This window comes from Mchenga conophoros, linkage group LG12 (genome assembly GCF_057382185.1).
Source record: "Mchenga conophoros isolate Kocher_MC1m ecotype Shallow Benthic linkage group LG12, M_conophoros_male_GT1.1, whole genome shotgun sequence".
In the NCBI taxonomy this organism is placed as follows: domain Eukaryota; kingdom Metazoa; phylum Chordata; class Actinopteri; order Cichliformes; family Cichlidae; genus Mchenga; species Mchenga conophoros.
Genome location: NC_140537.1, coordinates 14,015,040 through 14,029,716, shown reverse-complemented (window position 1 = coordinate 14,029,716; position 14,677 = coordinate 14,015,040). Strand labels below are relative to the sequence as shown.

Genomic DNA, 14,677 nt, shown 5'->3' with positions numbered 1-14,677 from the left:
CCATTTTCAAGCTGCCAAAAAGTGATTGTGGACTATATCTTGTCACTGAAATACTATTTCTGCTTCAAACTTGGTGGATGTCATTCAGAAGGGTCATATGTCAAATATTACATCTCAAACAGTCCCTCAGAACTGCTAAATTACCATTAAGGAACAATAAAACTGACAATATGCAATTTTCAACCTGCCAAAAAGTGATTGTGGCCTATATCTTGTCACTGAAACAATATTTCTACTTCAAACTTGTTGGGTATCATCCAAAAGGATCATATGTGGCACATCATATCCCAAACAGTCTCTAAGAAATGCTGAATAACTTTTAAAGGAACATTAACATTGATAATATGCCATTTTAAGCCTGCCAAAAAGTGATTACCACCTATATCTTGTCACTGAAAAAATGTTTCTGCTTCAAAATTGTTGGATATCATCCAGAAGGGTTACATGTGACATATTATATCCCAAACACTCTCCAAGAACTGCTGAAAAACTTTTAAAAGAACATTAATACCGATAATATGTCATTTTCAACCTGTGCATAAAACGTCAAATTTCAAAAATGTTGTAATTCAAAAATAATACAAAAAAAGGATAATGGCCAAATGGAAACAGGTGGGAGGAGATCTGCTTAAACACATTAGGAATACCAAGTAATAGGAAAGACAAAACAAACGGTAATAAAAATGTCATTCCAATACAGCACTTATTAATTGAAACGAAAACCAAAAACACACACAGCAACACGAACATAAATTAATGAATTAATAAACAAATAAACAACCAATAAATATTATAGGAGACATTTATTGGTTGTTTATTTGTTTATTAATTCATTAATTTATGTTCGTGTTGCTGTGTGTGTTTCTGTGTTGTTCACAACATTAGAGTTCAGCTTTGATTGCAATTTGTTTGTAGGATTATTCAATTATTTTGTGGTTCCTAACATGTTAGCATAGTTACTGTATGCAAAGAATTAATATATATGTTGTTCCATGGTTTACTGGTGTTGAGCTTCCGCTATACCCCCTGTTTCTGGTCTATTTGTTAGTTTATTTTAACTGGTGGTTTCTTCTTTACTTGGATGTAATTGTTATTTGTTTTTGGTTTTCGTTTCAATTAATAACCCTTTTGGATGACATCCACCAAGTTTGAAGCAGAAACATTGTTTCAGTGACAAAATATAGGCCACAATCGCTTTTTGGCAGGCTGAAAATGGCATATTATCAATGTTAATGTTCCTTTACAGGTTATCCAGCAGTTCTAAGAGACTGTTTGAGATGTAATATTTGACATATGAGCCTTCTGAATGACATACGCCAAGTTTGAAGCAGAAATATTGTTTCAGTGACAAGTTATAGACCACAATCACTTTTTGGCAGGTTGGAAATTGCATATTATCAGTTTTATTGTTCCTGTACAAGTTATTCAGCAGTTTTTGGAGAGTTTTTGGGATATAATATATCACATGTAACCCTTCTGGAATATATCCAACAAGTTTGAAGCCGAAATATTGTTTCAGTGACAAGTTATAGGCCACAATCACTTTTTGGTAGCGCTAAAATGCCATGTTCTCAGTCGTTATTCTGAACAAACAAGAAAGAGTCATGGTGATACTGGCACAATAGGTCTTTATTGTTTTAACTACTATTCGACAGTCTTATAACAAATATGAACAACGAGAGTAGACATACTAAACCTGTAGGCATTAATTATTCCATCGTGATGCGTGTAGTCATTCGTGACTGCGCTACACACTGAAAGCAACCTTCTGATAAGCGTCATAATTCGGTTACAAGAAACGTTAAAGCTCCATAAATGCATACCTTTGCCTAATAACAAAGGCATAAATGTGTTTGGGGTTTTTTCCCCCACGTTATATCAGTTGCACGGAAGTAGCTGGCAACGCAAGTAATCCGGGCGCTGCAGCTTTAAGCAGCTGCGCGCGCTCCCGCGGACGGCAATCACTTTCTGGCAGACAATCACTTTTCGACACAACAGGGGGAAGGGAAGCTGAGATTGGAGGGAGAAACAATCATAAACTGAGGTACTTTTAAAATGCTTCATATCACGTAATATTTTCAGACAGGCCGCGGGACGCAATGTTTCTGCTGCATTTGCCGGAACTTGGAGACAAAAGCAGATTTATTCTCGTGTTGCTGTTGGATTTGGGGACAGACCCCCCCTCCATCCCTGTTACAGTTCAGCAGAGCTACTGCTAGCCCGTTAGTTAGCCTGGCAGCTGGCTTTTCGTGTGTCAAAACCTAACTAGGACTGGAGTCCTTAAATGCAGGTGATTGTTTTATATACGAATTAAAATGTTGTGGTGTTTGCCGTAAATTTCGGCGGACTTGCATGCAGTATATGCGCCGTGGCATTCTCCGTTTGAGGTGAAGCTGTAGCTGCGTCTTTGTGCCTGCGGGGTTGCTAGCTGACATAATGCTAGCTTTTCGGTTGCTACAGATAATGGTAGCTGTCAGAGCGGCGGAGCGTTACTGTAGGCAGCTGTCACCTCACTAAGCTGAACTTATTCGCTAGTTTTTTGTTGTTGTTTTTTTTTTTGTCGCGGCTGTGTGTTTGATTTCTGTAGTGCTATCCTTTTATTTTAAAATTGCTGTGATTTTTTTTTTTTTTTTTTTTTTTTTTTTTTTTTTTAAACGGATGGGAAAGTGTGCAGAGCTTTTGCTTTAGTAAAAGTAGCAATATTACGCTGTAAAAAAGTAAACAAAAAGAAAGAAGGAAAAAAGAAAAGAGTAGTTAAAGTCATGCATTGAAAATGTTCTTGAGATATAAGTATGAAAACCAGTGCTTGGGAGGAGGTATTTATTTTACACCACGCAATATACTCTGACCCTCCCACACAGAGACAACATTGGAAGAAACAGGGTCTTCAGTTCAGGTATTAGATTTTTTTTTTTCACAGCAAAATAATTTGGCCCATCCTAACAGGTAAACGCATAAGTGAACTATTTTTGTTCCAGGTGTTGTGATGTATTGTGACTTAAAGGATACGTGATGAACCTTTGCTTGTTTTATTGTTTTTGATATGATGAGCCAAACGTGCTGGGAAGAACCCATAATTCTGTGTCTTTGTCGCCTGTTGGTTGGTTTTTCTGTTACTTTTGTGTAGCCATTTATTAACTTTGCGTTTTTAAACCACTGCCTTTCACACAGTGTCTCCTGCCATACAACAACTCTTCATGACCCCACATCTCGTTGCACAGCTGGAGTTCGGATGTTCGATGCCATTTCACGTGAGGCCAGAGACGTAGGGCTGCTTCGGTGCTTGTGAATACTGCCTGGGATACTTTGGATTTATCTTAAGTGCCAAAGTGATGAAGTGTCTTGGACAGGGAGAGCCCAGCCCTGAACAGGAATGTCATTATTCAGGTTTCGGGCACCTCTGGAGGGGCTAAAGAGAGCAGGGCTGGTCAGTGGTGGAGAGAAAAGAGGCAGGTTTCCAGGCAACTTGTGTATTGATGGGTAGCCATTTCCTCCAGTCAGCTCTCGTGGACTGATATCTGTAGATTCCTGTCAGCATCCATACTCGTGGTTAGACTGGCATCGAAAACCACACAACTATTGCTCTTGCGTGAATATGATGTTCAAACAACACTTTTTTTTCCTGCCGGCGACACCTTTCTAAAATCGACCAGGTGACTGTGGATGTCGTGTTGTCTACATATATGAGGGGAAAATGATAAACGCATAGATACTTGCAGTAGCTACAAGTGTGTGCAGCTGAAGCCATGGTGGCCCTTGCATCAACTCATCAGCCAATCTCAGTTTATGACTTCAGAAGTCTTTAGAGGCCAGGATCAGAAACAAGTTCAGCAGACAACGCGCTCACATGCAATGGAAGAAGACATTGATGTCGCCTCCCGCATTGAGGTAACCTTATTTGACCTTTGTTTTAATCTCATTCCAGTGTTTAGATTTACAGGAACTTAAAACCATTAAAACCGAAAGCAGCACCTGCCGTGTTGGTCAACAAAACAGAAGTACTGCCGTCTGACCATTGTTGCTACGGAGATTTTTATTGTTCTCAGAGGAATCATTTTTCCCTTCCTGCCCTGCACTTTTGTTTAATGTCACATGATGTGCTTTAAGTCCTTATGTCTTATGTGTTTAACCCAAGGTCTAAGGTCAAGGTCCTTTCTGTTATCAGTGGCAGCTGACAGCGCATTTCCTTTATCCCCAGCTTGGTTTCCTAGCCAAAACATTACCTCTAACTCCCTGGCCTCTTTGCTGTCCTTGTGTACAGTTTCATTTGTAAACAGTTGGATCAGTAAGTGTGTTTGCAATTTCGGTGCAACATAAGTCAGGTTATTGCCATTTTCCCCAGTGGATGTGCACCCTTAAATTATTTTCATAGTTTTTAAGCATAAGTGTGCCTCACACAAGAAGCATCCCAGTAAAAGTGGCATGTTTCCAAGCAGGCCACTTTCAAAAGGATACCTGTTATTTAATTTGGCCTATTATACTAAATATTTCACTGTTTAAATTTTTTTTTAATCATATGTGTATTAGTTTTCAGGAATTGCATATGGCCTCCAGTAATAATGTGTTGCTCTGTCATGGAGGGGGTGAATGCTGCACTGTTTTTACATTGTGTTTTTCTGATGCACCTGTTCTGTGCTGCTGCTGCTCTGCTGTTAGGGTCTAAATGGTTTGTCTCATGAATGTAAACCATTAGAGGAGATAACCAATGGACACTCCAATCATAAGCCTGTGAGTACACTTAAAAATCACTTCTCATTGATTCATTCTCATTAGATTTTGCTTGTGTTGTGTCCTTTTAAAAAAATCTACATATTGTCTTCTTTTTTTTTTTTGCTTTATAGATCATGAATGGACTGGTTATTGGTCATAATGTCAAAGACCACACCAATGGCAGCGCACCACTCAGATCTCTGCCGGTAATTAAAGCCTATTGTTACTGTCTGACTTCAAACAGCACGCCACTTCCTTGAATTTAATGTCTCCAAATATTTTATTTTCCAGATTTCAGCATTAAAACAGAATGGTCTTCTGCAAACCCTGGCAGCTGGAGACCAGCCCAAGCCTGAAGGTAACATGAACAACCTTGATTTTTGTCTCACATCCTCTTCTCGTGTGTGTGTGTGTGTGTGTGTGTGTGTGCGTCCTAGATACAGAGCAATTATTGCAGGTAACACCTGACCCAGGAGTTATGGTTGCCTGGGTTTAGGAAGCACAGGAGGCACCCTGGAGGGTGCAGGTCTGTTAGACAAGAAGGATTCATGACAGGGGATTGACTGGGTGGACGTCACCATAGCAAAATAGCTCACCCTGTTGGAGTGCTAAGTTAAAGCTGTGAACCAAATGAAGCTGTTTGTTGAATTGGCACGTTTTCTTTCTTCAACTTTGTTTTGTTTACAGATGATAAGGAAAATGTGGAGTTGGAAAAGGCCAGGCAGGAGTGGGAGGCTCTAGAGCACACCCAGCCAGGTCAGATAAATCTTGCCGTTTGTAGGAGAATGATAATGACTTTGCTTATTTTTGGTCTGTTAGTTGATGGTATAATAATATAACTGTAATATTGATCTCCCAGCTCTCACTGAGGACTTTAACCCAACCCCACTTATCCCCTTCAATGAAGCCCTGCAGTACTTTCAGACCACAGACCTTGGGGATTTGCTGGTAAGGAATGCTAAAAACAAAACTGCAAAGAAAGTAGAATGACAAACAGAGGAAATCTGAATTAGATCTTATTCATAAAAATCACTAGTCTTAAGTGTAGTAAATAGAAAAATATAAAGTATGAGAATGATGATGCATTTGAAAACAAATAAATACATTGTTTTAATGAGTACACTTTTTCAAATTTTTCCTCAATGTCCACCTGCAGAAGAACATCCAGCCAACCATTCGCAGGACTGGTCTGGCTGCGATCACACACTTCCTCTTTGGACCTCCGCGACTTCACAGGGAGCTCCTGGAGGAGAGAGATCTCGTCTTTGCCATTGCACAGTGTGAGTGTGTGTTAGAAGGGTCTGTTTGGTCTAAACATCACACAAGTAGTTAAAACTCCTTAAGTGTTTCCAAAAACAAAAATTGGGTCTTTTGCACATGTGTGTTTCTTTACACAGGCCCTGTTGACAACAGCCAAACGGTCCACATGCGTGTCCTCCAGACCATTTATAAGAAGCTGATTGGCAGCAAGTTGGACTGTCCACGGTATGGCGTACACTGGGAAAACATTGGCTTTCAGGGTAAGACACTCTCTATTTTGTTGTAAAAAGGTAGTTCTCAATTCATAATTAATAATATGACATCACTCCTGTGCTAACATCATGCTGCTTTGCCTTTATTTACTTTCTTTACTGCAGGTACAGACCCTGCCACTGACCTACGTGGCACTGGATTCCTGGGACTGATGCATACTCTATATTTTGTGATGGACCCAGAGACTCTACCCTTGGCTAGAGACATCTACAAATTATCACAACACCCGACACAGGTGTTACCTGGCAGTAAAATTTACTCTCACAAGGCAGCTTGTTCAAGCCAAAGTGGGAAAATGTGTTCATTTGATTTAATGATTGTCCCTTACTGCTTTAACAATAATTCATTGTGTTTTTGTCTGTTTTAGAACTTTCCATTTAGTGTGATGTCAATCAACATGACCCGCATCGCTCTGCAAGTACTAAGAGAGGAGGCCTTGTCCAAGTGAGACTCATATTTGTTTTGTTTTGTTTTTTTAATTATCCCATTTTCAGAAGTGTGTTTGATGGGTGTCACGACACCCTCTGTCCTTTGTGTTTTGTTCATACCAGGGAGTGTAATCGTCGTCAGCAAGTGGTCGGCGTGCTGAACGAATTCTACGTTGCCACGTATCTGCACCTTTATCAACTGTGGAAGACCCAGCAGAAGACCATCGCTGACTCTGGCTTTGTTCTGAAAGGTTGTGCTTATAATCACGCTAATGCTACCTCTTACTTGTGATGCTGCAGTCAGAAGCCAATTGGCACAAAGACTGGAAACCTCAGAAAATTAATCTGCTTTAAAGGGCAAAGTAAAAAAAATAAAAAAAATACAGGTCCAAGGTCAGCCTGTTACAAAGCCTTTTGTCAGATGGCAACCTGTGATTTTTACATTTCTGTTTTCATATCCTTAACACAGATGAGATTATTGAACTTTTTCAATAATTGGTTATTGGTTAGTGAACTGTTTCACACACCGTTGATAGTTTTCCTCTTACCTAAGCTGCAAGCTTTTGGCTTCATATTTAGAGACAAATATGTGATTGGTATCATTGTTTGAAAGCAACACTCAGCATCTAAGCAAATATGGGATTTCCCAAATGTCAAGAGTCTTCCTTTAGTCTAAGTTAGGGGTCTATCCATTGAATTCCACACTGGAAAAAACACATATTACCATTCCTCCGCAAATCTCACATTTTCTGTATTTCGTAACCTTCAGAGGTGGAGCTGTTTGCCAAAAAGAACCCCAAGCAGATGCTGCGCCGGCTAGAGGTCTTCCTGAAAGAGAGGCGGGCAGGTGGAATCCCCCGTGGGACGTCACCAGACCCTGTGGCTCAACAGCCTTCTCCCAGCCTGGGGGAGCGAGGGGCCAAAGCTGGCACTGCACAGGCACGCAAGGGAAAGGAGATGCACTTCACAGGAGTGTGTGATCTACCGCCAGACATGGAGGGAGAGGCCAGACTGATCTAAGCTAGACTCTATGCGAGTGTTTCTGTGTGTGTGAGTCTATCTATTACTTTATGTGCGAGTGGCTTACTCGGAGCTAGAAGAAGAGCCCCACAAGACCATGATCTAGAACCTGCTATCTGAACCTTATCAAACACTTCCACTCCTTCCGTTGTTGCTGGGGTGCTGCACTTTGATCAGATTATGCTAGGGGATCTTTCAGAGTTATGTTTGAGTTTTGTTATTAACTTATTTATTAAGCATGGGTGCATAGAACAGATATAAAGAGGTCAGAAACTCAAGATGTCACAAAAACAAAATAAAGTGAATATTTGCACTTTTCTGTGGATTTTGTAGCCAAATCAATAGCTGCCAAATTATTGTGGTTGAAGTCTACCTGTCTAAAAGTACAAAATATACACAATTTTGCTCCAAGGATCTCTTATCCAGGTTATCTAAATGTTATAGAGAAGCATGGCAGAGAGTGTCTTTTTTTTTTTCCCCAAAGGCTTGGCATTCTTCTTTGCACCAAAATACTGCTCCGTCACATGCAATGTAACTGAAGAGCAGCGATGACTGGTATGTTGTTAAAGGCTCTGTTGAAATTATGGTAATACAAGATAAAATGAACTAGTCTGAATCCCTGCTTTAGAGAATACAATAGCAGGTTTTCCATTAGTTTGAGTGGGAAGAGGAAGATGGAAAATGTTAATAGATACTGGTTTCACAGCTACACTGTAGGCTTTGAATGCAGCTTACTTTAAAGGTCTGATCACCTTGCATTTGCTGTTGGTGTGAATGGCATATGTCATTTGGACATCAGTCGAAATGTGAGGTTGTAGTCAGTTTTAAGTAGGTGTCTGTTGCCAGAGGTCTAATAGACTAGGTCCAGAGCTCCCACTTAATATGGGGGAATATATTTTAAATAATATATAAAAACATATAAAGTGTATGTGTGTGTTTATCTATTTATATAGATAAACTATATATTAGTCCTTTATTAAGGGACAGCTGTCCCTTTAATCATAACGTTACAGTTGTGTGTCAAAACACTTCAGAATTCTGTTACCAGACTAATGGCTTGGTGATGGTGAGAACGGTTTGAACACTATGAAATTCCACCAGAACAAAATTCTTAAGTCGCTGCTTTTCCTGGTTAAAGCAAAGGAGACACTTTGGCTTCAGCTTGGTCCCAGCTTTAGCCGAAGCTCTGGTTTGAGCTTTCTTACATTCCGTTAAAAAGCATGCGATTGTAAATTTTTTTTATTTTTTTTTTATTTTTTGACCAGTTTGAAAATTTATTCCAGTGTGTATGAGTGTGTGTCTGTGTGTGGATGCATGTGTGGTTAAAAACAAATGAGCTGATATTGATGAAGGGCGCCTCTCCCAGGAGATGTATGCTACAGTATGCAATCCCAGCTCTTACTCTAAGATTATCAAAACGCTAGTGCCGTGTGATGATAGAAATCGTTCCTAACTTCAGGGTTTGTGCACTTGTGCAAGCGAATGTGTGTGAGTATGTTTCTATGTGTGTTTCATATGACAGGAACTGACTACAGATGGGGTGCTTTCCTCTGCACACAATAAGCCAGCTTTACTAAGTACTTGATCCATCAAGCTGCATAGATGGTACTTCTGTCATTTTAAAAATGGTTCATAACATTTGTGAAGACAATATTTCTCCTAAAACAAACGACACACAGACACACACAACCTTTGGTTTGCGTTTTTAAATAATCAAATGTTGGTTCCAGGCACAGCTGGTTGCAAGCAGCTCTGTGGGCTGAAATGGGTAGAGCTCCTCAGCAAAGCTGGTTCCTGCTTTGTGCTAATGTGAATCAGTCCTCCATCTTTGTAGTCTCAATCTGTAGCATGTTCAGGTAGCACTAGTACTGTAGCATCCTATAGCCTCCTCCTCTTCGTAAAAGCTTGTTGATGTCGCGTCTCAGTTACAGTCTGTAGTGTTAATGAGTGCGCAAACTGTTATTACTATAGCACATACATTTCTTTCTTTTTTTTCCCTTTTTTTTGCGAAGCCTCCTCGAGTAGATGCACATTTAGGTGGCACAGCGTGTGTTTTGTAGAGATGTGGGCTAGGCTCGATATGTTTCTGAGCTCAAACTTGTCTTCTAAGAAGGTGATAGTAAACCCGGTGCCTACATCCAAGCAGAGCTATGCGGGGCAGAGTGCAGGTTTGTCCTCTTACTTTTGTCTTTCATTCGAGCCATCGTGCCACGGTAGACTTTATTCATTTGTGTGACACAGTACGCAGAGTTAATATTACCCCTAAAACATGCCAAATTAATTAATATATACTGTTAAATGCACAGGCATGTGAGTTTTCGATGTCGGCATCTATTCAGACAATTGTCCATCGCCAACTTGCATTCTTCTCGTCCACCGTACAACTTCAAAAGTGAGCTGATGTAGTTTTGCCAATTGTTTGCAAGTGTTTTGATCGATCAGGAAAATTTGCACTGTTGTAGATATTTGATAGTATGTGTGACGTATGCAAGAGGAAGCAGGCCATCTTCAATAGCCATATTGTAACGTTCATTATCACCCACATCATGAAAACGGGCTTTGTGAAGTCAGACTCCCCTCCTCGCTTGAAAAAGTTTGCACCATAGTCTCATATTTAGTTTTATTCAATTACAAACTGAGGAGCAGTACAGTGTATGTAAATCAGGAAGTTTGTATATAGAGAATTAATGATTGTAACTGTATGATTGTCTGTAGGGCATTATATCGAAACACACTGCTTACCTCAAGACTTGAGACAAATCTCTCCTTTCTCTCTATTTTTACGTTTCCTTGTATCTAGGCCTTCTCTCATACTAATTGGATATGATATGTAATGTATATCCTCCACCAGAAGCACTACGTAATAGCAAACTAACACAAAAGCTGGTCAGTGTTACGTGTATTCTATTTAAAGACACATTTATCGACGCTATATAGGCCCACGCGCACTCCGATGCACATCTGCAGATAAAATTCCTTTTAAAGACATTCTATAATTGGCTGATGTTTACTTATAATGTTGAAATAAGATCGCTTTCTTGTGGCTTCAGTGATAGTATGGTATACTTTTGCTGTAATTCAGTGTTTTGTGTCAGGAAACACTCAGAAACAATCCTGTTTTTACAGCTCCAGTCACAAACAGTTCAATAAATGATTGTTAAGATACGCTTGATCATCAGTCATAATGCTGAGTGCACTTTGACTTTGGTGTATTATCACCTATGTGTATATAATAGCCAAACAAGGCCTGATTTTATCCTCCCATGTTAACAAAAGTTGTATTTTCAGCAGTAATAGATCATGTTCTTATGATTTGATCATCATTTGGAGCCGCTTCAGTTGACAAACCAGAACCAAGAGAAACATAAAACGGGTTCTTGCAGGATGTCAGATGCTCTGAGAGGTGGGGTCTGAAGTTCTGCTTCCTACAGCAGCAGCTTGGCAAATACAATCACTTCTCTCAATATCCTGCGCTTTATATGAAGGTGTTTTACTGTTGCTGTCGTCATGTCCCTCAGAGCATTTTATGACTGTACCTTGATTGTAGAAGCCCTATTTTATACTGAGAGTTATTTGAGAATACAGTATGTGCTGTTGTACATTAAATGTATTGTATGGAGAAAGCTAAATAAATGCTGTTTAAAAACTGTTTCTCTGGGAAATCATTGAGTCATCATAACTTCCTCTTAAATCTTATAAATTAAATAAAAAGGTGGCCATCAAGTATGTGGAAAGCTTAACTTTCAGTAAAGATAACCTGCTAAAGTTCAAAGTGAGCATTAGAATGAGGAAGAAAGCTGGTTTAAGTGTCTTTGAGTGTGGTGTGTTTGTTGGTGGCAGACAGGCTGGTCTGAATATTTGTGAAACTGCTGGGATTTTCCCAACACAACTATCTGGAGTTTACAGAGAGTGGTCTGAACAAGAGAAAACATCCAGTAAGTGGCAGTGTTCTTAGGGAAAATGCTTTGTTGATACTAGAGGTTAGAGAAGAATGGCCAGAGTGTTTCAAGCTGAGAGGAAGGCAACAGTGACTGAAATAACCACTCCATACAACCAAAGTATGCAGAAGAGCAACTCTTAATGTGCAGCACATTGAAGCAGAGGGGCTTCATCAGCAGAAGACCATACCGGGGGCTGCTTCTGTCAACCAAGAACAGGAAATTGAAGCTACAAATTACACAGGCTCACCAAAAGCGGACAACAGAAGACTGATAACATGTTGGAAAAAGCATGGAGCCATCCTGCTTTATATCTAACATTTACAGTACTGGTGGTGGTGGAGGTGTAAGGGTGTAGGGGATATTTTCTTCCCACGTGTTGGGCTTTTTACTACCGACTGAGCATTGTTTAAATGTCATGGTCTACCCAGGTTTTCTTTTGCTGACCATGTCCATCAGCTGTTCGTATTTACTAAACAGTGATTTCACTGTACTCAAACGACTTCCACAGTCGCCATATTTAAGTCTGATAGAGCATTTTATGTATGTGGTGTTTTTTTTTAAAAAGAAACTTTACAGATGGATTAAAAAGGTAATAAATGTATTTATTTTTTAGCAACTAATGAAGTGTTTATTTTTTTTTCCTGCAACTTTTTCCTCTTTTGCAGAGGTTTTTAACTCTGTTCTTATCTGTACTCTGCAGTGCGTCAGTACATTTTCTGCAGTTCAGCCACTAGAGTGCACACTTTTAACATGCTGCCATAGAGCTACATGACTCACATGGTGTTTCATTTATTGTGGTGCTGCAAAAATAATCTCACGCACAGAGCGAGTCTGCCAAGACTAATCTGTTCAGTTGCATAAGCTGAAGTTTGATCTGTTTTTCCAATTCCTTGTCAGTGTTTTTAGTTTTCAAAACAACATCGGTGAACTCCTATTAAAATTAAACCTGATCTTGATTCATTTTGCCTTTCCAGTGTTTAGTTTTTAGTGAGCCTCATAAGTCCCAGCGCTGCTTCAGTGGGGTGGAATCGGCAGTATTGGCAGGCCCCTCATCTTTCATAAGATAAGCAAATTACTGGCTTGTTTACATGCTGGTGTGTTGAAAATGTAAATCAAACGAAAGAGACTTTTGTACTGAGTTAACAAAGATGCCTCAATGGAATCTTGATACTGGATGCTCTACATCTGCGCCTAATCAGACTTGTGGCTCCAGTCCCACAGTCCCAGATGACTGGGATGTGGTGGATCTGCTGAATCACAGCAGACACACACAGGACGAAAAGAAAAATTCTAAGCCTTTTTTCCCCCCTTTTCTTATGACCTGAATCAAAATCACCCTTCCCTAACCTATTTTCCCTTCCATGCTTACATTAGCAATGTTTTATTGAAGGAGTGATTTCAGCTGAGAGCAACCTAACTGACATGATTCCACTCAGAAACCCTTTAAAGGATTAATAATGTGAAACAGAGAACTCAGCCACATATCCAGCATCCTACCGGTGTGTCAAGGCCTCTGGCATCCAAGTCAGAATGACGAGAACAGAGCAGGGTTGACTTTTATGAATCTGTTTCCATTTGTACCTAGTGAGCCTGCTGGATTACAGTCTTTCTCTCTCACTTTCACTCTCGCCTTCCCTCCCCCAACTCTGTTCCTCTCTCTCTCTCTCTCTCTCTCTCTCTCTCTCTCTGATGTCATTGTTTCCTGCCCAATAGTTTCTGATGCTCAGTTCAGGTCTGTGTGCACACACATTAAACATAATGCACAGCACTCTGCTTGAAATGCTGACATATAGGAAATTACAGACACGTACAACACTGATGTCAGCCCCATTTTCAGTCGACTCTGTGCTCTGGTTTCTCTTGTCTGCACTGCAGACATCAAACAATGTGTGCGTACTACCTGTGGCCATGTCACCTTTTGCAGGTTGATTTAAGGCCTTGTAGGGTTGCCTATCTTCTCTTTGTGGTTATCATCCACTGACTTTCCTTCAGAAACTATAGCTGCCAAAAAAAACAAATGCTAGAACTGTTGTATTATCTATAACATCATTCACATCCTTTACACTGTTGTAACATATTAGCTTCCAACAAATAAAATCATTCCATTTGTGCTGTAATAATAACAGCAATAGTAATAACTAAAGTTATCCAGCTCTGTGTTAGTTCCAGCTCAGAAGCCCTGTGCTTGACCTTACTGTAGTCCGAGATTTCTGCAGCATTCTTCACAGCAGTAGTCATATCCCCCATCGATAAGATTGCACAACACCATAGTTTTCTTAAAATCAAATCCCACGCAGTCTGTTTTCCTTTTCTGCGTCACTGTCCTCTGAGTCTGAGACAGTACGAACTAAATGATTTTAGCAGGTTTTCATGCACTTGGACGTCTGTACCTGTGTATCTGTCTTGTTCATCACAGTCTGAAACCCATTCAGAGGACATCTCTTCTTTTTCTGCTCCTAAGCAGAGTTTATAGGAGTTCTGCGGGCTTCACAATGCTTTTTACCACATTGCTTAATATCTGGATTCTAAATCTAGAAACTGAAATGATCTAAACTCTTAGCCTAGACTTATTAATGGATCAGTCATTCTTCATTGAGACTAGCTGCAACCTTTTCTACACACCCAGAATTTAAAGGCCCTGACAGGCTCTCCAAACAGTGGACAGAGTAAGAGGAGGATGGGGGATGGTTAAAAAAAAACACAGCAAATGTTAATTCTGTCATCTGCTCAGACAATTCTCTTGCCCAGCGTGTGTATTACTCCAACCCCCCCCCCCCCACCCACCCACCCCCCACCCTTTTGTGTAACACAACCTTTTCTCCAGAAAGGAGAAAGAAAAATACGTAACACTCAGAGGAATGAGCGACAGTGCACCACACTGAAGTGATGGAAAGCAGAGATCCCCTTTTTTTTAAGTACCAAAGAAGAATCTATGTTTTACTCCTGCCTGTTTCCCTTTTTTTTTCTCCTCTTCTTCTTTTTTGGAATTCCTCACTCTGAGGATTAGCTTGTGTTTGTCTCAATCCTCCCCCTTTTGCCCATTCT

General features: G+C 40.1%; 1 protein-coding gene across 2 annotated transcripts; it reads left to right on the top strand.

Annotated features, from left to right (window-relative positions):
- Positions 1-1,961: 1,961 nt before the first annotated feature.
- elmod3 (ELMO/CED-12 domain containing 3) lies at positions 1,962-11,342 on the top strand. Of its 2 annotated transcripts, none has more exons than XM_085293865.1 (13): positions 1,962-2,044; positions 3,172-3,888; positions 4,657-4,728; positions 4,842-4,916; positions 5,002-5,068; positions 5,398-5,466; positions 5,570-5,658; positions 5,867-5,990; positions 6,108-6,230; positions 6,348-6,478; positions 6,611-6,687; positions 6,795-6,922; positions 7,441-11,342. In XM_085293865.1, exons 2-13 carry the CDS (start codon positions 3,787-3,789, stop codon positions 7,689-7,691), a joined length of 1,308 nt encoding a protein of 435 aa, XP_085149991.1. In that variant the 5' UTR covers positions 1,962-2,044; positions 3,172-3,786; the 3' UTR covers positions 7,692-11,342. The 2 variants fall into 2 exon arrangements, with proteins under 2 accessions (XP_085149991.1, XP_085149993.1); XM_085293867.1 differs by lacking the exon at positions 1,962-2,044 and adding an exon at positions 2,051-2,290.
- Positions 11,343-14,677: the final 3,335 nt, after the last annotated feature.

Coding starts and splice junctions, on each gene's coding strand:
- elmod3 (XM_085293865.1), top strand. CDS start 3,787: ATGACTTCAGAAGTCTTTAGAGGCCAGGATCAGAAACAAGTTCAGCAG. Junction 6,479..6,610: donor TATCACAACACCCGACACAG/GTGTTACCTGGC, acceptor TGTCTGTTTTAG/AACTTTCCATTTAGTGTGAT. Junction 6,688..6,794: donor AGAGAGGAGGCCTTGTCCAA/GTGAGACTCATA, acceptor TGTTCATACCAG/GGAGTGTAATCGTCGTCAGC.